Raw genomic sequence first — 27,612 nt, forward strand, 5'->3', positions numbered from 1 at the left:
AGCTCCCAACATTTTCACAGAGATGCTGACATAGGGCTAAAGTTCTGAATAAGCTGGCATCAGGATCTTGGTCCAAGGCCCAGTCTTTCGCTGCTTCTAGTTAAATGCTTTGCAGGATAAATATTTCAACATTAGTTCACTGACCTTTCCCCCCCATTTCAATCTAGCCTGAGCAAGAGCAGAGCATGGATCCTAGATCATCCAGAACCACGAGCTACAGGTGAACAGCCAAATACAGATGTGGGAACCACCAAAACTTTGGCAGAACCTTGCTGCCTCACAGGAATTAGAGGAATATAATATTCTTCACAGGGTCTGGCCCATCTATGCTGTGAAGTATTGTCCATCACATGTGTAAGTGGGAGGAAGTTCTTCCATCCTCACAACTTCTCTGAAGTAGACCAGAGACATTCAGAACCTTCTTTGCATCTAAGATCTTTCAAAATGTTTTACTTTTTCTGTACCAATCCCCAAAGTAGCTTTGTTTCCTATGGGATCTGTTCTCTTGTCCTCAAAGTACATCAGTGTCAGAGTTTACCTAAAGAAAATTATAAAGACAAAAGCTATGCAGAAACTCTCACGTTTCCAGGGAAGACAACTAAGCAAAAGTACATCCCAAGGTTGCCAATAAAATAACTGAATTTTGAACTTTATGATTCCTCCAGATCCTCTTGGCCCATGCACCTGCTACTCCAAGTAGGTCTGCTGATTTACTAGAAGGATGGTCGCACCAGAAAAATCAGCCTCATCAACCTTGCTTAGCAAGGTTGCAGGGATCAGCAGTCCAAAAATGACAGATAAAGCAGTGGTCCAAAGGCACAGCAGAAAGTGTAAGCTTGGCACAAGTAACTTGGCTAAAAGTTAGCTCTTCAGGTTAACATTAGGCTTGTCAGAGGCAAAAAGACATGTCAGGAAGATATGAAAGGATGACAGCCTAGGAGATTCGGTTCTCTCACAGGGAGATAAAAGGAAGAGTGAGTAGGAAAGAGAACAGTGGCAAGAAGAGCCTAAACATACCGAGTACGTTAAGTCTATCCAGACGGATCCTCAAACTTCTGAAAGTCTGCTATTTTTCACTGGTCATACACAGTTTAGATTCATGCTGTCACTAACAAAGATTAATCCTGATATGAGAAGATTCTCCAGCTGGGATTCTATTACAAAAATAGCACACTGATAAAACACCACAGGACAGGCCTATGGCAGTTACTTTGTCCTTGCTGATGCCCTAAAACATAAGACTACAACCCTTTCAGTTTGTAGGTAACCTGAGGGCAGGAAAATGTTTTTGAGCTTCACTTACCATTATTCCTACTCTGCATGTGAATTGCCATCTCAAGGGGCAAGATGTGTATGTGCAAATACACTCATGCATATGCATAACCATTTTGCCTACCAAAGCTGCATCAGGCTTTCCTGCTCTCTCCATATTCTTCAGGCTAACTGAAATCTCTACTATTATAGGACAGCTATTCTGGGGGAGAAAAGAGATCTAATTAGGCAAATTTATAACTGATGAACTGTAACTATCTTTGCAGCTCCTTTTAGCATGACAATGCTCAGTGAAACAATTGTACAAATCAGGGACAAGAGGTCAGTTTTGTTGAATTTGGGACTCCAGCCATGCCCACAAGAGGGTTTTTCTTTTTCCTCATCATTTTTTTGTAAGTAAAAATTAAGTTATTTTAAGTGAAAACGCCTAATTTTCAGTCATAAACAGCTGAACAGAACACACAGATGGTTTAGGGTAGTTTCCATTATAGGCCAGAAAAGTTCATCTGATGTCACAATGAGGCAACAACATTTGAAAGCACCTCCTGGGATCTGGGAGGACAGTTAACTAGTGCTTGCAGATTATATCAGTCTTCAGCATTTATTTTTATAACCAAATTCTGAAGATTCCACCCAGAATTTTCAGGGTTTTTCCAAATGACAGCTTCAGGTTTTATTTCACTTGAGAATGGTTTTTGTTTGTTTATGGTGCCTTGAATCACACTGGAATCTGTTTACATCACTTTAGCATCTGTTTACATTTTCTATAACCCAAACAATACAGCAGCTACAATCACACCACACAATCTGCCCTGAATCAGTAGTCACTTACTAATCTCACCCACTTCAACTCACAGAAAATACCAGAGAAAACAAATAACCTAGTGCCATGCTAACAGCTCTGGTGAACTGACAGAGGAAGCAAGTGTCAGGAAGACTATTAACACCGGCCATTCACTCTCCCAGAACCCAGTTCCAACATTTTCTAGCAGAAGTACAACTACAGATCTAAACTGTGTCAATAGAAGGGTAGTAAAAGAGCCAAGAAAATCCAGAAACTTACTGTTTATAGTAAGACAGAAGAAAGATTTTAATAGTAACATGGTGTCCTTTTAGCAAAGCCTGGTAACATATACAAAAGGATCATGAAGATGAACTTACTTTACCACTGGAGTATATAGGCAGTGTAGTCGGCAGTAGAGCCTCACACCCTGAAGAAGGAAAGATGCACGGTATTATCAGTTTTTTCCTTTTCAAAGAAACACTGACTAGCTAAAGCTAGCAAAACCTGGACACTGATGTCTCTACTCAGCTGGAATTATCTATTGATTAACTGTTTTTCAAAACAGCTCCGTTATCTTCTGTCAAACATTCTTTCTACTTTCCTGCCTGCAGAAGCCAAAAAAAAAAAATGTTTTTATCTCTAATCACCTCCATTCCAACATTTTTCCATTAATCCCTCCTCACAATTAACCCATGAACTAATGTCCAGAAGAAAAAATCCAATTTATTAAAAGGTATGCGGATAGATATGGGATCAACAGAACACATCTGACATACAATTATCAGGAACAGCAGTTACATATTGATCTCTTCTATCTGCCTGAACCATAATGCCCAGATTTTCAGCAGACATGCTGTATTATAGCCTACTGCTTTCTTTTTTAGACCTTTTCTTACTATATTAGGATTGTAATCAGCAGTCTTGTGTGCAGTCATGACTGTATTATTGCCAAGCTCTGCTTCCTCTCCCTAGAGTGAATGTCTCCTATGGCATTAGGATGGATAGCTTAATGCAACAAAGACTAACAGCATTAGGGATCTCCTGTACAACAGGACATTGACATTCAGAGGTGGAGCAAACTCTTCTGATACAAATCACAAGGTTCCAAATAAGAATAATAATACAAACCTTGGACATGATGTCTTCCAATTCACTCCTTGGCTTGTATGTTCCATCATCATAGCGAAATCTGTACATCACCTGCTCATTCTTAAACTGGTGCTTATCTGAAACTAACACACCAGCATCATAATTAAAATTAGTCTTTTCTCCCCTGCCATGTTCTGCATAGGCCAGTTGGTACATCTACACCCAAGGATTTGCTGGTGTCTACAATTTTCTGAAGACATAACACACTCCTCTTCTAGTTAAACAGCAAATGCCTCAATTTCAACATTCAGGTGAATTTAGCTGCAAAATGCACACTGATTGAATACGTTATATAGGTCTTAAGTCACCAGTGGTCTACATTTCTGTACAACCTCTTGGCAACCAATTTAAATAGGGGAGCTATGTAATTAGGCTACTCTTGCTCCAATACTCTGAGCAAGATGCATCAGGTTTGTTTTTAATGTCACCTTTAGTTAAGAGTTCCTGATGTTAGTGTCTCCTGTGACAGTTATTGCTAGACATTGAAAGATATTTGCAGTGCTGCATTTTCTTAAGGAAATAACCCTTCAGATTTTGGTAAATCATTAAACATTAAAGTATCCCATTAGGTGTCTTCCAGTATAGAAAGAACTTAAAACTTAAGCACCATCTTGAAGTCCTTACCCCTATTCTACATTAAGCAATCTTTTATCTTTTGTTTTCACTTGGCATAACATTACTGTCAGGTGGAAACTGCTGATCTTTCAGCCTGCCTGAGAAACAGGCCATAGAAGATTGCTAAACACTGAGCACTGTGCTAAGTGCTGAACTCTATGTGTTTTATCACTCAGTTTCCTCAGTATCTCCTTTAATTCTGGCTATTTTATCTTTTTAGCTAGAACTGCTGATGTCCAAGTTCTGGTACCTGTCAGAGAGCAGAAGCCATCAGAACCTGAGCTGCTGTGTGTCAGACACGAAAGACACTTTCTGCAGACTCGATTCTCAATTGGATTTAGAAATACAAAATCCAGAGCATGCAGACCACTCAAAGAAGTCAACAGCTTATGCAGCTTAGAGATTCCACTGTACCCAAATCGATATACACCAGATCCTGCAAATTGTATTTTATTCTGTGAATGTATCACCAAAAGCAGAAATCTTCATTAAAGACCAGGATATCCTATCTAATGAGGGGATAGTCTTAAGAGTTTCTGGTCTCTGCCTTCTCAACAATTATCCTACCCACTCTGCAAGGGGCAGACTAAATCTCAAACTGCATCCTGGTTCTTTCAAGTTTGTGAACAAGCATCTCATGCTACTTTGGTCATGCGGCGCTTCCATATGCGCTGTACTCCTCTTCTAAAATGCCCTTCAACACAATACTTCGAGGTCATCTGCTGGGTGTGATGAAAAAATATGGTGCATCAGTGTTTGCTAGCTGATTGCCTAATCAACTGGAAAGATCAAATCCCACAACAAACCCTCCACCATCTCTTTTCTTTATGACAAGCAATCTCATTAGACTAATGACCCATCATCTGGAGCCCCTCCCTTTGTTTGTACCTGTGCCCCATTCTAAAAGAGCACAGCTCAACTATCTTCTGTATTGCTGATATCTCACATGGAAAGCTGTATTTATGGATCACTGCAGATTTTCAAACATATAGTACAAAGAAATACACACCTGATACTGTCCTCAACAAAGATGTTGCAGAGAAATCAAGAAACTGCAGGCATACACACTTTCATGATACCCAGCAAGTCCTGTTTTAATGGCATAAATTTGCCCACTCATGAATGGCAAAAGCCACTAAACATTTTGAGGATCTGATGAGTATGGTGCAGGAAAGTACTTGAACATTATGGGAACATCTGCAGTCAGTTTTCCACCCTCATTTCCAGGGCATTACCGAAATCTGACATCTGTTTATGGCATGGAGCACTCACCATGATGAATGATTCCATTTTCCAATAGTGCCTGTCCCAGGTTGACCCCTTCCTCTGGTTTGCTTATCTCTCCAATCTCTGTGAGCCACGATACAAACTCACTGCAAAAGGAGGCAGAACAGAAACAATTAGCTTTTCACTCTGAATATAAGCAGACACACGCCTCTGCAAGCCATCAGGAGACTTTCTCCTTGAAACAAGTGTGAAAACTGTTTTAAGTCATGATATCTCTAGTAGGTGGACTGATTTCATACATTTCTGGAAGAAATGCTCTGCTCAAGATCTAGATCTCCTATCCATGACTCTTCCCACTATTTTCCCCCCTCGTTCACCATAATTAGCATGCACACAAAAGATAAAATGACCTGTTTGGATCTATCAAGATGCTAAAAAACCTTATTCTATTGAGCAATCCAGACATGCATGGGGAAAAAAAAGGCAAAATTAACTGATGACCTTAAAAACAACAAGTTGAAAAGTAGAGAAAACAGCTAGTTCTACCCAAGCTATTCCTCCAAGCAGTGTTTGTGGTCTTATGTATGCTCACTGTTCTTCACTGGGTCTGCATTGCACTGGCTTTAATGGAAGCACAGTAGGACTTAGGACAGAAGATTCAACCTACTTAATTCAAGCACAGAGCACTAAGAGAGAGCACAAGTCCCACTGACAGGTTAATTTAAGGTCATTTACTGGAGCTGGTGCCTGGCAGATATATACACGATGCTTCTAATTTATGGACAAAAAGTGCTAAGTCTGTCTGCTCATGCAGCACGGAACAAAACCTCTCTATGGAGAGGGGCAAAGCTGCACATATGGGCAGAATAAAAGCCAAAAATGGATAGATATGTAGGATGTTACTCAATTAGAAACAGTAAGTACAGAAAAACAGACATTGCAAGCCTGATGAATCCAGCAATGCCAAAGCCCTAAGGGGCTGAGCTGTTTGCCAGGTTAATTAGTGATTATACTAGAAAAGTGTTAAATTCATGGAGAAGAATAAAAGCGATATATGAAAGTAGAGTGACATATGGGAAATCCAAGTTCAATAAAACACCTGTCTATTTGCCAATGTGCAGTGGGTTTCTGCTTATAAAAACCAGTATCCATGCCTCCACCTTTGGGCTCTAAATGAAGTATTTTTAGTATCTTCACGTTTATCAGACCTGACTCATCCAAGCTGTAGGTAGCATTTGCATTTTGCCTTTAGAACAACAACAACTTCAGTACTGAAAACTCTGGTTTGCTGAGGGGCTACTCTGTAACTGTCATAGTGCTGAAAAAGCAGCAGAATCTATTCAACTATGCCAGGGGAATCCCATGGAAACCAGCAGAGTTTTGTAAAACTCCTAAAACCGGAGTACTGGAGTGGTGAATTAGACTTTCTATCTCCTAAGGAAAGCTCATTCTCAATTTCCCAGTGATTCTGAACTGTTTCTAGAGTATTTAAAAGCTGAAACAGAGTATCAACTGCAGAAGGAGGAGAAGCAAGACTAATCCCCTTCACTCATTACCCAGAATAAAAGACAAACCCTCTCTGGAGTGCCCCATCAGGCACATGCTGGCCTATGACTGTAATCCTGTTAAACACCCAGGGTAGGTGCCCAGTTGCTACATATTTTTCCATCAAGTGCCATGGGTCTACGCAGTTTACAGCACTTAAACAGCATACCATACTTCAGCAGAACAATGCTACCCTGTGAGCTTTCTTGCTTCTTTTATCTAGAACTGTGTCCCTGGAGCCTATTTGGATTGTAAATGTAAGGCAGTTTTCTTAAAGTTTGCAACTGAAAAAACAGTTTGCAATTTTCAGTTTCCTAAGAAAGGAAAATAACTGAAAGCTACTCTCAGAGCCCTGAAAATCAGAACCATGGGATGGTTTTCTTAAGAGTTACTTTAAGACTTCTATGGTATTTGATTTGTATGCAAAATCAGTAATCATTTACTCTGAAGGCTTTACAAGCACTGAAGAGTGCATGATCCAGAAATATTCTGTGAGGGTTTTTAGGTATATGCTGAAGTGTTGCTAAAAAACCATCAACTCAAAAAGTGGATGGCAAAGCTTGACTTTTTCCTCATCTTGTTCTAAGCAGTTCTCCAGTATAATTGAGGTCTCCTCATTGCTCAGTGCTGCCAAGTTCAGTTCTCACCTGGAATGCAAGTCGGGACACCATCTCCCAACTATAGCTCTGAAAATAAGGGACTTAGAACAGCTGGTCAAGAAATACACACGAAAATCCAGCCCATCAGGTTTGTGCAATCTGATCAGATATGTTTGGAATCTTCTGAGGTTAACAGAACCTCTCTATTACAGGCTCAACACAGTTTCAAGATTTTGTAATCAATTTAGGGCAGTGCTGACAAGAAGCATGGCAAGCATACCATTTGCAGATATTGGCACCAACACACATCTTTCCCAATGCATAACTAGTTGCATGCCTAAATGCCAGGATACCTGAGTGGTTAGGAAAATGGATTTGCACTCAGCAAGTCATTTGCTGAAGCTCAGTAAACAGCCTTATAAATAAATGCATGTGATGTTTATGAAGATGTTAGGATTAGTTCCTACTTTTTCTTTTGCAACCACATTTTCTCTCTTGAATTACTAGATGCTATCTGATATCCAAAGTCCAAGAGACAAACTAGTCTTCTGCAGCCCTAGTGTTACTCTCAGCAGCATGTAGTAGAAAACCACTAAGTACATCTCAGCACAGTTATTAGTGACTGCCTTACCCAGAATATCTGAAGAAATGACCAGGTCACAGCCAATACACACTGTTCAGGAGAAGCCCCAGTAATGATACAGAAAGTCTGCGAGTCACGACTAGATTGTCCTGATAGAGTTGCACTCAACTGACTTGCCCAGAATTGTACCAGCAAGTGACTGATGAAAAGATATCAGCAGAGTTATTTTCTATGGGAAGGGCTGCAACATTAGCAGAAATAATGTTTTTGTCAGAGATCAGGATACCTGTTGGTATCCCAGTTTGAGCTCAGTTACCCATTGGCAAAGTTAGGTCAAGTCCTCACTACAGGAATGTCAAGTGGCTGTCAAGCAAACTGAGGGCAATGAGCCGGACAGACTGTGGAGCATGTAAGACTACAGACATTTTAAAAGATAAAGTAGCAGCAGGAAATCATAGGTAAGACTTGAGATCAAGCAAAAAATCCAGGATTCCATATATATATACAGACTCATATATATAAGCACTGGAAGAATGTAAGTTTCTGATCTTGTACTTCTTGTGTAGGAAATAGGAAATGCTATATCATGCCTCCAAATTCAGAACTTAAAGGTTTCAAAATGGATCCAGTAAAATCAGCTGGGGGAGGGGAGGCTGAGGGTGAAGAAAAAAAACAACCAAATTTCAAAAAATCAGGGGTTTAATAGTTGAAATATGACCAGTCTGTGCTACCAGACTGCCTTCTGTCAGCCAGAAAGACAATGCATCATTTCCACACCCTGTACACAAGGAATGCTGCCTGCAAACTGCCATTACAGAGAGAGGGGGAGAGAAGGGAAATGAATGGATAATCTGCCTCTCCCACAGCTGATCGTTTCAATCATAAACAGCTGAGGCAGAAAAGTCTTCTCAGGTCAACTAATGTGTCTCCCTCTGTGCCATGCAGGATATTTCCCTACAACAGCCCCACCGCTACTGTATCTAATCAGAGGTCTGATTCATCCATGGAGTCTACTGCCCCATATGTGTCGTACTTCAGAATTATTTTGTAATATCTATCCTGGGAAAGTTCTTTTCCAGGCACTAAAGCCCTGTACTTCTAACAAATGCCTCAGGATGCACAAAATTTCATTTGTGTATGTTACACTGACAAACAGGAAACTTCTAACTTTAATCTTGAGACTTGGACAGTTCTGCTGGGTTTAAGCATCACCTGGTAAGCATTTGCTTGTGCACAAATGAGGATATAGGTTCGGCCACCAACAGGCCTGAGCTCGTGGGAGTTAAGGTATTTTTTCTTATTCCTTTTGGTGATTTGAAACAGCTGTTAAGAGTTATTGTAGAGTAGAATGAGCTGTCACTGCAGAGCATAAATAGGAATCAATGATTAATTTTAATAAATCACAACTGTAATGGGGGTTATTGGCCTTTTCAATTAAGCTGCATCAATGCACATCTGATCTGACCTCATAATGCCACCCCCAGAAAATCCAGAGTCCGTTCTTTTGATTGGAATGAAAGGGCCTTTTCAATTCAAATACCACTTACTTGCCAAGAAAGCACTTGGGAACAGTGCTTAATTTTCTCCTCCTGTCTTTGATAAGGTTCACTTTCTTGCTCATCATCATTTGGTAGAGCTTCTCTCCTTTCTCTGCAATCATGACATATGCATCCCTCTCCATTCCCAGTTTCAAACCTGGAATACAAAACAGAAATTCCTTCAGATCCTTAATATCACACAAAGCAGAGTGGTTTACAGAACACGGAGAACTTCCAAGGAAAGATGCACCTACACCAGGGCAATCCCAAGCAAAACTGCAGGTTGGACGAAGAATGGATTGAGAGAAGCCCTGAGGAGGAAGACTTGGGGATGTTGGTTGATGAGAAACTGAATGCGAGCCATAAGTGTGTGCTTACAGCCCAGAAATCCAACTGTGTCCCAGGCTGCATCACCACCAGCATGACCAGCAGGTCGAGGGAGGGAATTCTCCCCCTCTATTCCTCCCTGGATAGAAGCCCCTGCAGTCCAGCTCTGGGGACCCCAACACAAGAGGGACATGGAGCTGTTGGAGAGAGTCCAGGGGGCCATGAAGATGCTCCAGGGGCTGGAGCAGCTCTGCTCCGGAGACAGGCTGAGAGAGCTGTGCTCATTCAGCCTGTAAAACAGAAAGCTCTGGGGAAACCTTAGAGCAGCTCCCAGTGCTAAAGGAGCCAACAAGAAATCTGGAGAGAGACTTTGTCATGGGCTTGTAGGGACAGGACAAGAGGGAGTGGCTTTAAACTGACAGAAGGAGATTTAGATTAGATATTAGGAAGAAATTCTTTACTGTGAGGTGGTGAGGCACTGGCACAGGGTGCCCAGAGAAGCTGTGGCTGCCCCATCCCTGGCAATGTTCAAGAGGCTTGGAGCAACCTTGTCTAGTGGAAGGTGTGCCTGCCCATGGCAGGGGTTTGGAAATAGATGATCTTTAAGGTCTCTTCCAGCCCAAACCACTCTGTAATTCTGTACCTTCTCAAAATTATTTCCTGTTGCAATTACATTTTTGGCCCCAGAATAACTGCCAGCGTAAGACTTGTTTGAGGCATCAAAATGCTTGACAGTTCATATGACTTTTTGAGTGTTATATTACTTGACGCCAGAAATACAAAACTGCTGAAATCAGATTCACATCCTTAAATAAATCAAAACTAGAAAAGAACATTATTTTCTCCTCCTTTCTTAATTATTTTATTTATTAATACCTTAAGCAAAAAATACATTTTGACAATTATAATATTCAGTGAAATCTGAATGATTTAAGGAATGACAGATAATTGGAGCGAGAAAATTTCATGACCATGTTGCGTGAGTTTCCACATAGCTCATGCTAACTTGAAAACTCCTGCAGTCAGGAGAACAAACTCTGAAAACAAGAGGTGTCTATGTTACAGCTATCATCATAACTGGCATTTGCTGGCACTCCTCCCTTTAGGTTTGCAAATTGCTTCAGGACAGCTGGTTTGCTGCTGTATAAGTTTTTTCTCTTCTAGCCTGCACACGTACTTCTATTTTCTTGAAACTTGAACCTGTAAATCTAGGCAACTCTGGAGTCCTCCAAAACAGAGGCACATATTTTAGACACCTAACATTTTTGAAAACAGGCAGCCTGAATTGCTCCTGTACTCGGCACATTGGCACTTGGGTACATCCCAATTTTTACACAGATTTACACTGGGCAGAATGTAAGTGATCAGTGTAAGGCTAGACATAAAAAAACTGTACACTCTTTGGGAAAAGCAGCTCCCCCTAACTGGACATAAATCCTGTTGCTTTATGGTAAGATACTGAAATGAATTAATAGTCTTCTGTGTCATCAGAGCTGCTTTCTAGCTTTCTGAAAACGCTTAATGCATTTGGTTTAGAGGCTTGAAAGGCACGTTCCAGAAATTAGACTTGCACAGCATTTTGTCATTCAAATACAGTATTTCTTTCATGTGTCCAAGAGTTTTGGCTCCACATCCCCCATGGCTTACTGCTGTTAACTCTTCCACCCTCTTCTTCCTCCAGTACTGTGATCCAATTCATCGCAAATGCTGACACATGTAGCTGAGGCCAATTTGCAACGTGAACTTGTGATAGAAAACAGCCTGTGTAATAGTATACATGTTTCCTGCTGGTCTTACATCACTGAATTCCCCAGGCTCTGATGTAAACGGCAGACTGGAATGCACATTTTACCCAACTCATCCTGCAGGATTGGGAATCTCACCAAGCTTTCTCCTTTCTAATCCAAACACTGATATCTCTGACTTTGTAAGTACTCTGCTCCAAAGGAGATTTTCCAGTAAGGCCTGGAACGTCTGCCAGAATATCTATGCTTATCCCGAGTGCCTGTCATCAGCTGGCCACATCATAAAACTGTATGACAAAAAGCATCAGAAAATCTAACTAGCCAATGCTGCATGGAAAGCTTTGAGAAACTTTCTGTTATGGAATAGTTCTTCTCCCTTCCTGAGTCACCTCCCCATATTCTCAGGCTCCCTGCTTATACATGGTCTGTTTTAATAATCCTGTTTTACTTCTTATTGAACTTTCTCTCTTCTCACACATTTTACCTGATGCACAGGAAATTCCGCAGAGCAGTTAAGTGACCTCAGAAAGCGAAAACTCACTACAAAATGGAGACTCATGGGACCTTTTAGAGACATGATTTAGCACTCTGAGGGTAAAAGTAAGAGCCAAGAAATGTATTTTATTAAAGAAATACTGCATGTGGAAGTTCAGGATCCTTAGAGTGGGATTCAGAACTGACCGATGAGCAAAAATCGAACCCGATTCTCTCTGTTGCCTTCAGGTAGTTCTGAATTTACACCATGCACATCTACATTTTGAAGGCAGTACCCCTGCCATTACCAAAATGTGCATCGGGCTTCAAACATGCTAAAGTATGTTCGAAACGGTTCATATTCTATGATAACAACACTGCAATGTGCATTGTGTTTAGCAGATTAGATGCAAAGTACTGTAATATAAAAACTAAGTTTCGACTTCAAAGAACATTAAAGGATTCTCTGCTTTCATGACTCGTCAGTGACAGATCTGTAACTTTCTTAAACATCTAAAGCATTATTCCTTAGCAAGTACAAGACCAAAAACTGTAACTGATTAAATGTTATTTTTTCAACAGTAATTCAATGCTTCAAAGAAACTGCCTCTGGTAAATAAAAATGTTTGATAAATACAGTGACACAAGTCCCTAAAACCCCCAAGGTACACATTCAGAAATACTTGCTTTCAATCAATGGATTTTCTTTTTCATTAAGGACAGATTTTAATTCCGCCCATGGAGGTAAAACTGCAACCTTTTTCTCTCAGATACTTCTACATGCATATACATTACACCTCTGTACACAAGTTCATTCAGTGTATTACAAAATACATTATCCACTTACTCTCTCTCTGCTCCCTTTCTTTGATTATAGCATCCAACCATTTCTGTTTGTCCTCTGCAGTCTTGGCCATGCAGACAAACCACTTGTTCTTGGCTGTGTTATGTATCTTCCAACCATTTGTCACAGTGTAGCCGTTGCTGTGGTAATCTGCTGTAGAAACCCAAAGCACAATGCATACAGTGAACAGAAGGCCTGCTACTTCAATCAAATCAGCATGAGACACCTTAACTAAAAAAGCCTGACTTCTGGAGGTGTTCCTCATGCACCATTCTTACTGACTGTCCACGTGACTGGTCATTACTTACCTGTAAGTATGCATATTAACAGAAGTATCCGTAGGCTGTTAAACTGTTTCAGCCCTAAGAGTGACACTGTAATTTCACCTCAGAAGAATTAAAACATTTAAAACATAATGACATCAGTGTAGCAGTCGATGAAGTTTCTTCAGGTTATTTGATCTGAACTTTCTAGGGACACGCTAACTTCTTGCACTGTAAGGATTTTTGTCCATTGGACACGGGAACTCTTTAAGTGTCAACTGTTTAAAGGCCATAATATTCATTCCTGATTTATTACTGTAAGAGGAGGGGTTGGGTTTGGCCTTTGTAGATGAAATCAGAACACAAGAACCGTTCCCATATTTTGTTCAGGGACACATTCCATACTACTGATTTGAGGCTAAGACTAATATTTGCTAGTGTTCTAAATGAGATGATTCAGAAGTTCTGTTGTTATAGCTGTAATGGCTTAAGATGTAAGAAAAGAAAGGATGGAAAGAAGATAAAGTATCTTTTGCTAAATTAACTTGGATTAGGAGAAAAAATAGACAAGCTTCTGGGTACACAAACTCTTCATAAGGTTATTTCAGAACGAAGGACTAGTGCCTGAAAGCATGTCCAGTCTTTCAACAAATATAAGTTGGTCTAATAATGAAGGTACCAGAAGCTGCATAGCTTGCTTGAGATTTCTTTAAAGGAGACAGAAAAGTACATTTGTAACACCTTGCAAAATAATATCTGGACTTGCTGTGTTGTTAAAAGACAGTATTTGGTCTCATACCTGTTCCATCTTCCACATTTTCCACCTCCATGACTTCTGTATTTATTCGGCCTCTGAAGATATAAAGGGAACCATTGATTGACTTTGTCCTTTTAGATGTTTTTTTTCCAGTAACCCTGCAATTAGGATTTAGACTGTTAACAACACATAAACAAATAGGGTAACATACATATATATATATATATCATTCTGAGATATGACTATTAAAAAAGGATTCTGATACAGTGTTTTGTGGTATTTGACCACACCTCTGATTCTGAAAAACCGGACTACTCCATCAGCTCAGAAAGATAAGTGTACAACAGTGTCAGTACAACGATAAAGAGCTTATTTTACAAGATTAAGTGAAGACTGAGATGCCTTCAAGCTTTACATTCTTGATGACTGACTGAAATGCCAGTAGAATCCAACTGCACATGGCTCTGGGATGAAAACTGCAATATCCCCTGACAAAACATTACATTTGCACTTTTGTTTGCCTAAAGCTTTGATAAATTTGTGGGATGTATACCCAGTTCCAAATATGAAATAAAACATGTAAAAAGGCTGGTGTCAAATGGCCTGTCATATTTGTGTTAAATGTTGCTGTAGGGGGCATTCATGAAAGTGCTGCTGTGGCAACTTTGCACCAAAGTTTACATCATTATCCATAAGCTTTATAGCGTCTTTGTTGAAATGTCTTATAAAAAAAAATCAGGAAAGCACTTTCATTGCTAGTTACGTTCTGATTTTTATGTTTATAACAGGTTTAAAACCATCCAACTAACACCTGCTGAGCTTTAATATCTAAGAACAACTCTGCTATATGAACCAAAACACAACCGGTCAAATGATCATCATTTGGGATGGCAAGTGTCCAAGCTCTGTGCAGTGAAGGGATTGCTGTGGCAACCTGCCAGGAGCTCGTGAGATTCAAGAAATATTGTAATAAAAAACACCTGGAGAGAAAAAAAAATCTGAGTGAAGTATCTGTGATAAACTGAGGTGAGAGGAGAACCACCAAGCTCTTCTGAACAATTTTTCCTTTTACAACTAGTTTTAGTGACAAATACACATTTAGTGATGACCATATATTACATCCAATCAGACTGACAGGGATGGAGATCTTGGAGCCATTAGATCATTTCCTAAAGATGACTATTGGAATCTAAAGAAAAGCTATCCTGGCAGCCTTAGCAAAACCCTTTAAATACTCAGCCCATTTCTCCACATGAAATATATTGTTCCTGACATCAGGATTCAATTTAAACAGCTGTCTATGATCCTGCTAAAAACACAAAACAATACTCAGCTCTGAAAATCTATGTCATCAGTTTGTCAGACTTCCCAAAGCTTCTGCAAAAGATGAGATTGCAGTCTTAGACTGAAAATCACAGATCGCATTCTAAGACACATCTTAAACTGGTCTCAACAATGCTACTCCTAATTTACCCTATTGTGAAAAGATATGATGCCTAAATTCTAAATGGCTGCATTGTTGACTACTTATCAAAGACAGGTCTGAATTCTGATTGCATTTTTGAGTCAAGAAAAGCTCCAGTGATTTCTACAAGATAAGCGCAGTGTGAGCTGAGAACCAAGTAATTCAATTTCAAATTAGGAACAGACACAGGCAGGTTTTTGGTGGTACTGGCTTTTCCAAAAGCTGTGTCCCACTAACATGCCAGTTGTTTGTCATGCAGCTGACCAAATAATCACACCAGCACAACTGGATAGACACCGATTTCCATCCTGGACTAATTATAAATAGCAGCTGAAAAGGAGAAATATTTAAAATTAAAGTCACTCAGCAATTCCTAAATATATCTTTTACACTAGGCAATTCCAGCAGACTTAATAATGGAAATCAGATTCTGAACATTTCATCAGTTCAAGCTACATTATTAGACAAAGATAAACACTATCAAGCCTCTGGGGAAATGAGAGTGTTAAGGCAGCCTCCTCCAAAATCAAGCCAAACTACAGAGTAGCTCAGTAATGTCTCATGTACAAAAAAAGAGTTGCTTAAAGTAGAACATTTTGTTTTCTAAACCTTAGTATTCCGGGAAAAATGCCTGGACAGCATGGGAGGGGCTCTGCTAACCTGAACTACAAACAGGATGAGAAAACCAGTTTCTCAGAGCTTTAAAGAAGATTAGATATCAAATTGATTTCTTTTTTTTTTTTTTTAATTCCCTAAGAAACAGTTTTCTGTCAGAAGACACAAATCTATGAAATGTGTCTTGTGGAAGTTTGGATTTTGACAAATCTGGCAGAGTCAAAATGATGTGTTTTTCTTACTTCATTTCAGCAGAGTCAAAAGGCTTCACTTAGATACTCTTAAAAGCCACATAAGTTTGAATTGTGTAATTTTCTTTGCAATTTAAATGTTAATATTACATTCTAATAATTTCTAACGCAGATTTCACCTAATAATTTTTATTTATGTTGTATAGTTTCAGCATTGTCCACACGAATTCTAAACATTACTGAAATTATATTTACCAGCTTAATGTTTCCAAAATTTCCACTGAACTGGGAAATAAACCCAAATTTTGAGATATGAGAATCTGGAGAGAACACTGATATTCCTAATTGGGTTGGCCATTCTACTTGGCCTTCACCATTAAAGGCATAACTTGAAGGAGGAGGAGGATAAGAATCTGGAGTGTAGAGAATGTATGGAAAATGTAGGAAAGACCAAGCAAATGAGACTTGAGCTTGTGCAGGTGAAAAACTTAAGGACTGAAATACAGTGTAATTGGCTGCAGCAGCAAGCAAACTGCCCTCCACTCTGACAATGTATTTTAATAGTAAGCAGTAGGTGTTAATAACGCTCAAGTTTTATAAGGCAGAATGATGCAAAAACTGTAGACACACAGAGCACATGGCTGCAAAAGCTGAACAGCAACTTGCTAATCTTCATCTCTTCCTCACTCCTCTGTGTCCTGCATCTATTTAATGCTTTCATAGTCTTCCACTTTCCCCTTTCTTGGCTTTATATTGGTTTTCACGTCACCCTTGTCTGCTTGGAATAACCTCACAATGAAAGTTGGCACGGCCTCCTTCTACACATCACTCCTGGAGACCCATCTGCTCTGGGAAGTTTTCCAGCTGTAACAAACTCACTCCGTGTTTTTTCTGCACTGTATCAACTTCTGTCTTTGGATTATGCATTTCTCAGGGTGGGGACCCCATTACTGTGTGGCATATTTATCCTACCACAGAGTGACTTCTTTCTCATGTTGTCTAAGTAATAGCAATGTTCGAGAACAGAGGGAAATCACACCTGTGACTCAGCCTTGCACAGCAACAGGGAACACACTGAGGGGTCAGTAATTGATCATACTTTCTGCTTACAAAACTTCTGAATGGTCCATAAGCATGGAGGGACTCACCTGGATTTCCTCTTGCAATAGACCAGAAGATTATCAAATAGAAAGAACATTCTCTCCTGGATGTTTCCAGCTGAAATTTTTAACAAAGTCCCTTGGAGCAAGAGCTGCGTGCAGATATCAGTCAGATTTGACCCCTGAAAAGAGAAAAAGTTATTGTTTATTTTTAACTTTTTGTGCATGCATCATGAAGGATTTTTACTAAAACACTGCTATTTTATTTGCATGTCATTGAACTGTGATGTAACTGATGCACTCAGAAGAAGGAAGTCCTCAATTTCTTAATGTGGCTAAACACATCATGTTTTCTCTGGATTACAAATATTTTTTGGAGTCCTCATACGCTACAATTAATCTTCCCTTTTGAACTCCAGACACAACCACTTGTTCTTTTGACTTGTTACTATCTCCAGGAGAAGTCACTGTGTCTCCAAATCATGACCCCAAAGGCCTACTAGTACATACACAAATAGCAACAGAAACCAGCTGACCATACAACATAAAAGCATGCTCCTCATGTGGTTTGCCCATGGAGAAATCAAACTTTCATAGCACCTCAACATCAAATACTCAATTTTCAATAAAATACCCAAAACCAGCAGAAGAAATGAGCACAGCAACGTTGGAGTCAATGTGCTACTGACACTGCGTAAAATCATCTGCCCTATTTTGTGCAGGAAGTAAAGCAAATGATTGCAACGGTTGCTTCTCACCTTCAAATCTAAGAATCTATTTTTCAATCAGCCCCATCACTATAGTATCTAAACACTTGATGCACTTCCCGTTTGCTGTTGACCTCGCTACTTCTCATTTATACCAATATGAGAGGTTTTTCAATAGTAAGAAACAGAGTAAGAAGATTTATTTGACATTTTCATTGACAAAACAGAACTTCTCACCAGAAAGCTAACTGGGACCAAGCTGCTGGGGTGGGCCAGAGGAAAGAATGAAAACAACATAGTTGGTAAAAATGCAAATTACAGCCCAAATGATTGATCTGCCTAAGCACTAACACATCTCTTAAAACTCCTGTGCATTTCAGACCTAGAGAATTTGGGGATACGTAGCAATTGTGTAAAAATCACTCACAATGACTCATGAGAATAGAATCATAGATTAGTTAGGGTTGGAAAGGACCTTAAGATCATCTAGTTTCAACCCCCCTGTCATAGGCAGGGACACCTCACACAAAACCATCTCACCCGAGGCTTCGTCCAACCTGGGCTTGAACACTGTCAGGGACGGAGCATTCACAACCTCCCTTGGCAACCCATTCCAGTGCCTCACCACCCTAACAGGAAAGAATTTCCTCCTTATATCCAATCTAAACTTCCCCTGTTTAAGTTTGAACCCGTTACCCCTTGTCCTATCACTACAGTCCCTAATGAAGAGTCCCTCCCCAGCATCCCTATAGGCCCCCTTCAGATACTGGAAGGCTGAAGAACAACTGCCCAAAGAAAGAACAATATATAATTAACAGAAACAGCATATTAACTTGTTCTTCACTAAGCAAGGAAGAACGCTGTATACAAAAGTATATAAACTGTATACATGCATCCTCTACTCATCTTCCCCCCCCCCCTTTTTTTTAGCTAATCTTTGTTTCTCAGATGGATTAACCAGAATCAAATTGATCTGTCTGAAGTTAATCCATAATATACATCTACAAGGATTCTGTGCATTCCAGAAGAATGAATATGAGCAGAGTTCATTTTGCTGAACAGACGTCTGCATAAGCTGCAGGCCTTCAGTAGCTTCCCAGATTTGGCCTTTAACATGTTCTCTCATTATAATCTCAGAAAGAGACTGAAAGAATGATGCTAGGATACGCTCAGTATATGACAGTGATAGTGACGGTTGTATCAGAGAAGGAGATGGAGATTGGTGGGTGGACACGTTGAAGAAAATATGTTGAACTGAGGAAATTGCTCTAAAAAACAACTCCTGCTCTTAGTATAGCTACAGATGACTCTCAAGAACGAGACTCTGCAGAAGATGTCACATTGTTCTTTGTGCTAGAAATACTGAGGATGGCACTGATGGCAGTAGGATGAAGATCAGACCAGGGATGTCCATTGGGACAGCTGGAAGGAAGTGCAAAGTCACAGACACTAGTGAAACTGCTGGTCTGGTTAAACAGAAAAATTTAAGACATGGTGAAGCCTATTCCAAATTATGTGAACAAGTTAACACCAAACATCTTGCTGGGCTTCTTGAACACTTCCTCAGATTCAGGCTACATCCCTTACAAACATAAAATACTTGCTCATAAGTAAGCTGAGCTTCACTTCGTTTTGACAATTTAGATGCCTTGGATTAAAACTGGAAGCTGTAGGGCTTGTCAAATTAGCATGTCAAATTTATTGTCAAATTATATATATATTGTTATATGTATATATAAACATAGATATATACATATATACGTATATAACCATATGTACAGGGCACCAGTATTTCAAACTCTGTATCCATGCTCACAGAAAAGGGAAATTTTTTATTTCATAGGAGGAACTGCTATTAGATAAACTAAAAATAGGCATACATTTATCTTATAGACTTCTTCCCACAGCCAGGTCTGTGCTTACAGCACTGCATTCTTGAGCTAATAATTCAATTCAGCAACTGCAGCTTTCCACAGATAGAAGCTAGGAGCCCTTCTCATTGGGAATAAACTGGAAAATACATTTGAAAGAACTAAAACCAGTTGTTTACAAACACAGCACTTTGCTATACTGTCATCATTTATAACACCCCTAGTACTGTGAAGATAGGAAACTGTCAATGAATTTCAAACCTCTCTATATTTACAGAATTAAGAGATGCCATTGTGTTGAGTATTAGTCTGTCTCTGTGATGCATGACGCATACAGCTCCTTTTCCTCCTTGTAATATGTCATTAGAGTAATTTAGAAATGTTCCACAGCTTACTGTGAGGGAAAACACTTCTTCCTTTTTTAAATTTTGAGCTGAGTGACCTAAGTGACTTTGTTACAAAACTGTATATAGACAAATCTGAAAGGGTTTTCAGCCCCAGAATGCTGCTGCAGGTAAGTTAAACCCTAAAAAAAAAAAAAAAACAAGCCCCAAAATATCAGTAAGTTTGGATATCACTTCATTTCATAGAATCATAGAATAGTTAGGCATCATGGACACTTTAACAGCCACACTTCAGGCTCCAGTGCTGAAACCATTCCTCTTGCCCAGATGACCCATGAGCGCATTGAACCTGAGATGTTTTAATTACTTCTAGAAGTCTTGATATATAGACCATTACATGACTTTGTTTGCTGAGCTTGCTATCCAAAAATTACACAGCTGGATATCTGGGTTGTTCTCATGTCTTTAGCTGAATGCCAAGAACATCCTTCAGGGAAAAAATGAGCAAGGTTTAAAACATACACGAAACATAAAAAACAACCCAAAAGAGAGTCATGGAGAGCACCCAAGCATCCGAACATGAGGAAGTTTACATGACCTCTAACAAAATGTCCTCAGCTAAGAAATCCTCAGCTGGCAGTGATCAGCCTCAGCATTCTAAGTATCAGTCTCACTAACCGACACCAATCTCTCCAGGAGACCATTTAACACCCTGACTCCCTATGGTGCACGTCCCAGAGGTTTCCAACTCCACTGATTCAAGGGCCTCAACTACAGTCTCACAAGATAAGCTGCCAACACTTTCCACACCATCCTGACTTCTCAGTATCTTTTTCCAGATTTCTGCTTCCCCCCAGCTTCATTCAAGTTTTCTCACTCATTATTTTTCTCCCTTCCATAGTAAATGCTTCTACCTACACAGATCCACCTACTGATAAACACATCAACAGAAACACATCCATGAGTAAGTTAACTGGACTAAACACAAATATACCAGTTGCTTTCTAATCTAATACTTGCTAATCTAACCTTTATCTTTTATACAGGAAATACGTATGAAGGTAAGTGAGATACCTTTCAAAGCTCCTGAAAACATAAAGTCTTGTAGGAATGAAAAGAGAAACTTCTGTTACTTAGAGAGGTCTTGACTTCATCTTCTAGTCTTATTTGATTTTCAGATGAGATCTGAAATTTCAGTTCATTTTACCTCTAACAACTTCCTTTCTTTCATAATCCATTTGTTCTGCTACAATTTAGCAGCAGCCTGCACACTCAAAATAAACATATATTACAAACTCATCAGTGTGATGCCACCCACACCCCCAAGAGCATTTGCACATCACGTAGAAAACAAAAATCCCTGTACACAGTATGAGTCACTAAACTTGAGCCCATTAAAACTGTGTAGCAAACTGCCTCTGGGGAGCTTTGCAGTCCTACATCATACCTCCCATCCTTCAATGTGGGACTGCAACTGTTCAAGGGCTTCCAGTTTCTCCATCTGTCTCTTGGTCTCGTTGATATTTGTGCAGACTGTCTTCATGGCCTGCAATGCATTCTGGACAGCTGGATGATCAGGATGCTTGGAGGGAGTCCTCTTAGCTAATTCCTTTAAAAAAAAGTAAAAAGAAAACATGCTCTTTTAACTTAGAAGCAGGTCACAGAAAGGCACAAGCCTGCAATACCATAGGAAAATGCCAGAACCACTGCAAACTAAAAAGGAGTTGTGAGCATGTTATTGTAGATGCTGTTCTCTGTTCTTCACTTGTGCAGGTGGGGGGGGGTGGGGGGGGTGGGGCTGGAAGTAGAGGGGTTGGGAATGCAGGTGTGAAGTTGAGACTGAGGAAAAGAGTAGGGACTGGAAAGAAGGTAGGGTTCTTTATCCAAACGTCTTATCATTGGCAATAAATTGTGTTGAGTGTGTTTTGGCTGTGATGGTAATTAGCAGGTGATCTTCTTGTCTTCATCTCAATCCACAAGCAGTTTTCATCTAATTTTTTTCTCCCCCTCTCTCCATGTTGAACAGTGACAGTAAGAACATGGCTGGGTGGGCAGACAGCAGCCAATCAAGGTCAACCACCACATGTGGAGAAGCACCTACAGCTCTGTGCATGATGACTCTATCCAGAAATTGCAGGGAAATTCACTAGCCACAGCTGTCTGTATTTTTATGTACAACAATAATTTCATGAAGGAGGAAATTAATTTACAGAGAGTAAGTAACTTTCCCAATGGCATGTGACTGGCAGAACCAAGGCTTTCTGACATTCAGTTCAGTGTTTGAACTGTGGAGAAAGAGGCCAAGAAAACAGCAGGAATTTAACAGGGACTCTTCCCCAGATTATGTTTGGGAGATTGGGGTACGTGTTTTGACTGGAGAGATTAACATCGAGATGAATAACATCTCTGCTCTGGAAGAGTTCCTAAGAGACTCTGCTTCACCTGATTCAATGAACAACAGCCCAGTTAAACACTGCCCACAGAAAAACAGCAGTGGGAAAACTTGGCACCTAACAATATTAACCAGTTTAGCAATAGGGGTAACCACTGTCAACTCACAATTAATCATCTTTCAGACCAATAGTGTTTTATAGTCAGCCACAATTGAATAAAAATACATTAAAGAAACCTTTACTAAGGCTGGTAATTTCATCTTGATACCTAATATGGTGTTTAAGACCCACATTTTTAGATTGCCTGGAATATTTAACTTTCTCACTATGCTCTATTTTGCTTCAACATGTTATTTAAAGACCTACATTTAAATGGCAAACTGCTGCTGAACTGCATCATTTTGCATGAGACACCATAATGAGTCTGAGTACCACCAGAGAGCCTGCACAGCACTGTGGTCTGAACACAGCTAAATTGCTTCAATCCGTAGTTCCCACAGCTAAGGGCAAAGACAGCCTGTTAAAGTTGTTGTTCATCCAAGATTAAGTGATTACAATCCCCAAATGCCTGTCATGGGCTCCAACTGGGCTTACTCTGTGGTCTGATTTGTGTTTTGCTTCTCCACATCAGCACATTAACCTCAGCAAGTGTCCCTTCACCACACAAAATATTGACATTAAAGATCTTTGTGCCATGCTGTCTTGCTGGGCACTGGCATACTCCATTTTCAGGTATGATCCTGAGTAGTGCTGGTGCTCACCTTGCCTGAGTTGGTCACACAACCTGTAATACATGCACTGCTCCTCAACTGACTCATGTCCACACGCAGCCTCTAGATCAAACTAACTGGTGGGTTTTAGGTTCAAGTTACGTGGCCTGTCAGAGAGTGGAGAGATGTGGTCTGAAGTTCGTCCTGCTGAAGCTTGCATTAACTTACAGTGACTATAATAGCTGCTAATCCAGACACTCTGAGCTACTAAATCAAGGACCTTTCTCTGTCCTAGTGTTGATTCACAGATCTGCTTTACAGAGTTCTTTAGACAGACAGCTCTTCAGCATGCGACAGGTTTGTGCATATTTAGCTGTATTTTTCTACTAGTAGGAGTAACTGTAGAATAAATATACTGTGGGATGCTCAGATAACAGCAAAATTGGAAGGCACATTTGAAAGGGGGAAGCTAGAGTTAGAAGTAGTACAGATTTATTTCAGCCTTTACACAGACTCAGTGCTTCCTCTGCTACCTCGCACTGGCAAGACTTTATTCACTAGCACTAGTAAACTATCTTGAGACCCACTGTTACAGAAACTCTGAATGTATTTTAATTATTTAACAACTCCATTTTGCAGAAGCTTTTAAACCAACATCTGCATCTTGAGATTAAACCACTTCGTGACCGAGGCTCCTTTAAGTAATGCAAGAGACAGGTCTTCTGAGAACTGAAATACAGCAATGGGAGGTACTCTCATTCCCACACAGACAGACCCTGGAGACAGAAAGGCCCAAATGAATGGACGGGAATGTCGAAATTGTCCTATGAAATACAACTGCTCAGTTCTTGGCACAGATTCGGTATTTTGAGAATTTACTCATAGCTACAATTTCTCTTTTTAGAAAATTATAAATGGAAGTTGACAATGGCTCTTGTCAGATGGATGACAAAGGAGATGGGTAATGTGCTGACAGCCAGGAATCCCAGTAAGAGAGAGGAGTTGATGATCTTGGTTGATTTAGAGAGTAACACATGCACAGGAAAAAGGGGCTGGCTGCTACAAATGTCAGTTGATATCACGAGTGAAATTCCCTATGGAATTTTTTTTACTTTTCCTGAAGATAAGGCCAAGGAAAGTGTTCAAGAAGAAAAGGTAGCAGAGGGATGTTGCACTTTAGTGACACTAGCCTCTGCTCCATGCTTCCAAAACAGAGTGCCGCATTTTTGCTACATGACTCTCATTAAATATCAATGAAGTTCTGCAGCTCAAGTGTCTCCCAGACTGCTCTGGAAACAGATATGCATACACACTAGCCCTGTCTAATCATCCCTTTCTGAAATATCACCAAGACACAGAGAAAGAACTCTTCATTCACAGCAGGATTCTGCTTCAATAAGCACAGCATCTTCATCACTCCTGGTGCCTGCAGTTCTGCCCAAGGACCTGGAGAGATGGCTGGAAAAGGCAGGAAGGGTGCTGGTTGGGGCAGTCAGCTGCATAAGTGGCACAGAACTTGTCTCACCACCGCCTAGTCTTAAGCCCTCTGAGGAAGAGCCACGCTGCTCTGACACTGCCATTCCCCAAAAGAGCAGAGCCTAGCACTTCTGAAACACAGTCAGGGAGCCATGGGCACTTATTTATTTTAGTGACAGATTTATAATGTGTAAACTCTGAGAGCATTTGACAACATTTTGAAAAGCAGCTGAGAAATGGACCAGATGGCAAACCCTGGGTATGAGTGTCTCGTCCTCCGCAAAGCTCATGTATGTTGTCTGGAATTACTACCTCTTGTATTGCAATTCACACACTAATAGGTCCAGGAAATGAGATTGGTATCACTTGCAGAAAACTATTCCTTGCAAAGAGTTTCTTAAACTAATTCATAATAATCCTCCAGTGGTGAACAGAAAATCTGGTATTTTTCACTGCCTCTAACTTCTTTGCCATTATCCTCTGACTTTTCTCTTTTACAGAAGGTGGGGGAGTTGGAAAGAGATCCCATATCATAAGACGGGAGGAAAAAAAAAAAATTTTGATTCTTTAAAGAACTTAAAAGAAAGAAATGGGAACTGTGCCCTCTGGGCACAGAATTTTCCTTTCATTTCACTCCTCTTTTATAGCTGCAAAGATCGGAGGTTATGCCACTCGTAACACCTACACACAGAACACAACTCATTTTAGAACAGGAGTTACAGAGCACTCCAAGCTGTACTGTCCTCCTGAACAGCATACAGAAAGGAAGGACAGGACATCTACATCTAACCTACCAAGAAATGTCAGGTTTTGCTTATGCAATGAAGTAAAAGGATTTCCACCTTAAGAATTTCAATCTCAGGTATAGCTTTAAATAGCTGAAGGTTAAAAGCTCTAAATGTGATGGAATCTAAATATAAGAACTAAATCACAGAAGACAACAAACACGTCAGCTGCTCATTTGTCGATTTGCTATTTGTGCTTCTCCCCCCAAAAAACAGCCACCAAACAAAAAAAAACTTTGAGGAGAGAACTCAGCAAAAAAGAACATGACACAGAAAGATGCAAAGAGGTGGCAGGAGGGATGAGAAGTGAGCAATGCAGGCGGGCAGAGGAAACTGGGGGGGGGGGGGGGGGTGGGGGTGTTAAATGTAAAAACAACTTTAATATTTCCTAGAAAAAAGGTTGCTCTTCTGCTTAAATGAGCTCTTTTAAAACAAAACACCTCTGTCATCCTTCCCCATGCCCTCCCCTGCCACATAAAAATGGCTGGTTGTGTACTTAAACCTGACAACTCAACACATGCTTTGCAGCTGAAATTTCCAGGTCACTATATTTCAAATTCCTTCCTCCTATCCTTATACTCCTGAGGACACTCAGACACAGCTTAACATGGATTTTTTGCAATGAACATTAACATTGTGCATTGACTGGTGCAAACCATGGCTTGCCAGGCTGCCCCACTCTGCACCACAAACCAGGGCACACATAAAGGATGGTTTCAGAGGTACATCCGTTGGTTACCTACTGAATATGTCAAGATTACAGAGATAACAAAGACAATGTATTTCTTTGATTATCAGTTCAAAAAGTTGCGTTAATAAACAGTTCAACTCCAAAATGTGCTCTAAAAAACCTAAAACCCAGAATCCAAACATCATCTTTCTGTGAATATAACTGTTTCCAGGAGGTTTATTATCCTATTTTAGAGTTTTGAATATTTGCTTGTATTAAAATTTATTTTCCACTTAACCTAACCAGAAAGTAAATGTTACACGAGGCTCTATCTGTGTACCTGCCAATCATAATAGGGTTTTTTATTCTGTATATAATTAAAATTTGTAATTTATGTCAATGTTTCTGCAGGGTAAAGACTAGACAAGCAACAATAAATCAGTAGAACAGATTACATTCAATGTGCCATCAAATCTATGACACATGCTAAATTAAAATGCAACTAAAACATGTTTCCAGTTTTATAAATATTACCAGTTATCTGTGATTATATATAGAATGTGTGGAAGACAGAAGTATGATTTACAAATTGGCAGTGTTCCTGACAACTCTGTAGGGTATATACCGTATTTAATGCTGTGCTACACAGAGTTGGGTTTCAACCAGGCAATGTCATGAATCTAAGAGCAGCACCACTTATCCTTAGGTGGGGGGAAGAAGGAAAGGGGAAGAGAGGGAACCAACAAAAAACCCCACAACAAAAATTCACACCCCAAAGACTAAATCTGTCCAATTGTGGCCTGTTGGCAGGTTCTGTTCCTTGAACAGCTGAGAGGAAGAGGGAGACAGTGAATTAAACTTTCTCTAACCTACCTTCTTGTCTTTCCCTTTCAATGTCCCAGCACTGCTTTTGTTAAGACTTGTGTATGTCCCAGTGTTGGGCTTTCCTTCTCAAAAGGATTCTGTACCTGGACACTCAGCTTTTTGCATCCAGATTTTTCTTTCCTCCCTAGGGTCAATGACTTTTCCACCACATGAAGCAATACACATGCTGCCTGAAATCGTTCATGAGGTTGTGTACATTATGAGGTATTTTTAAAGGACCAGAAGTGGAATGTGCATTTCTGGCTGGAGTTTGAGCAATTCCTTAAAAGAACAGACATCAAACAAGAAACCACCTCGGTGACATGTGCTGGGAGCCGTTGGGGTGCAGCTATCATGTGCTGCACATTCCTGGTGCACCGGGAGGAAGGAGGCAGAAATGACTGCTCCTAATCCCCACCCCAGCAGTGTGATTAACTCATGATCACCACTCCCCTAGGGTTTTCTTCTCGCTGACATAAATGCTCTTTATTAAGGGAAAAAGGCTATTTTTGTTCAGAGATTGGTTTACACAAACAGCTGCTTCCCCTCTTAAGTAGTGTGGTTCACACTAATTAATACAGAGTCATACAGCTATCACTGGTGAGACAGAGCTGCCTTAGTCCAAAAGGTTCTGCTAGAACATACTTAGACAGCAAGCTACATGCACTGGAATTTTAAGTTGCTCACACAGTATATGCT

At 40.1% G+C, this 27,612-nt stretch overlaps 1 protein-coding gene across 3 annotated transcripts in view; it reads right to left on the reverse strand.

Annotated features, from left to right (window-relative positions):
* Positions 1-27,612, reverse strand: part of PREX1 (phosphatidylinositol-3,4,5-trisphosphate dependent Rac exchange factor 1) — a 150,713-nt gene that overhangs the window by 43,421 nt on the left and 79,680 nt on the right. For 2 of the 3 annotated variants that reach the window (XM_061441547.1, XM_061441546.1), the window contains exons 6-13: positions 21,463-21,624; positions 17,142-17,275; positions 13,765-13,880; positions 12,706-12,855; positions 9,322-9,469; positions 5,093-5,193; positions 3,185-3,288; positions 2,434-2,483 (exon numbers count right to left, since the gene is read on the reverse strand). In XM_061441547.1, coding sequence (XP_061297531.1) covers positions 2,434-2,483; positions 3,185-3,288; positions 5,093-5,193; positions 9,322-9,469; positions 12,706-12,855; positions 13,765-13,880; positions 17,142-17,275; positions 21,463-21,624 — 965 coding nt within the window. The remainder of the gene's footprint in view (positions 1-2,433; positions 2,484-3,184; positions 3,289-5,092; positions 5,194-9,321; positions 9,470-12,705; positions 12,856-13,764; positions 13,881-17,141; positions 17,276-21,462; positions 21,625-27,612) is intronic. The other variant, XM_061441548.1, reaches the window with a different exon arrangement.

Source organism: Pezoporus flaviventris, unplaced genomic scaffold (genome assembly GCF_033815535.1).
Source record: "Pezoporus flaviventris isolate CSIRO_AGI_PZ_B2104156 unplaced genomic scaffold, CSIRO_AGI_Pfla_v1 ptg000213l, whole genome shotgun sequence".
NCBI lineage: Eukaryota > Metazoa > Chordata > Aves > Psittaciformes > Psittacidae > Pezoporus > Pezoporus flaviventris.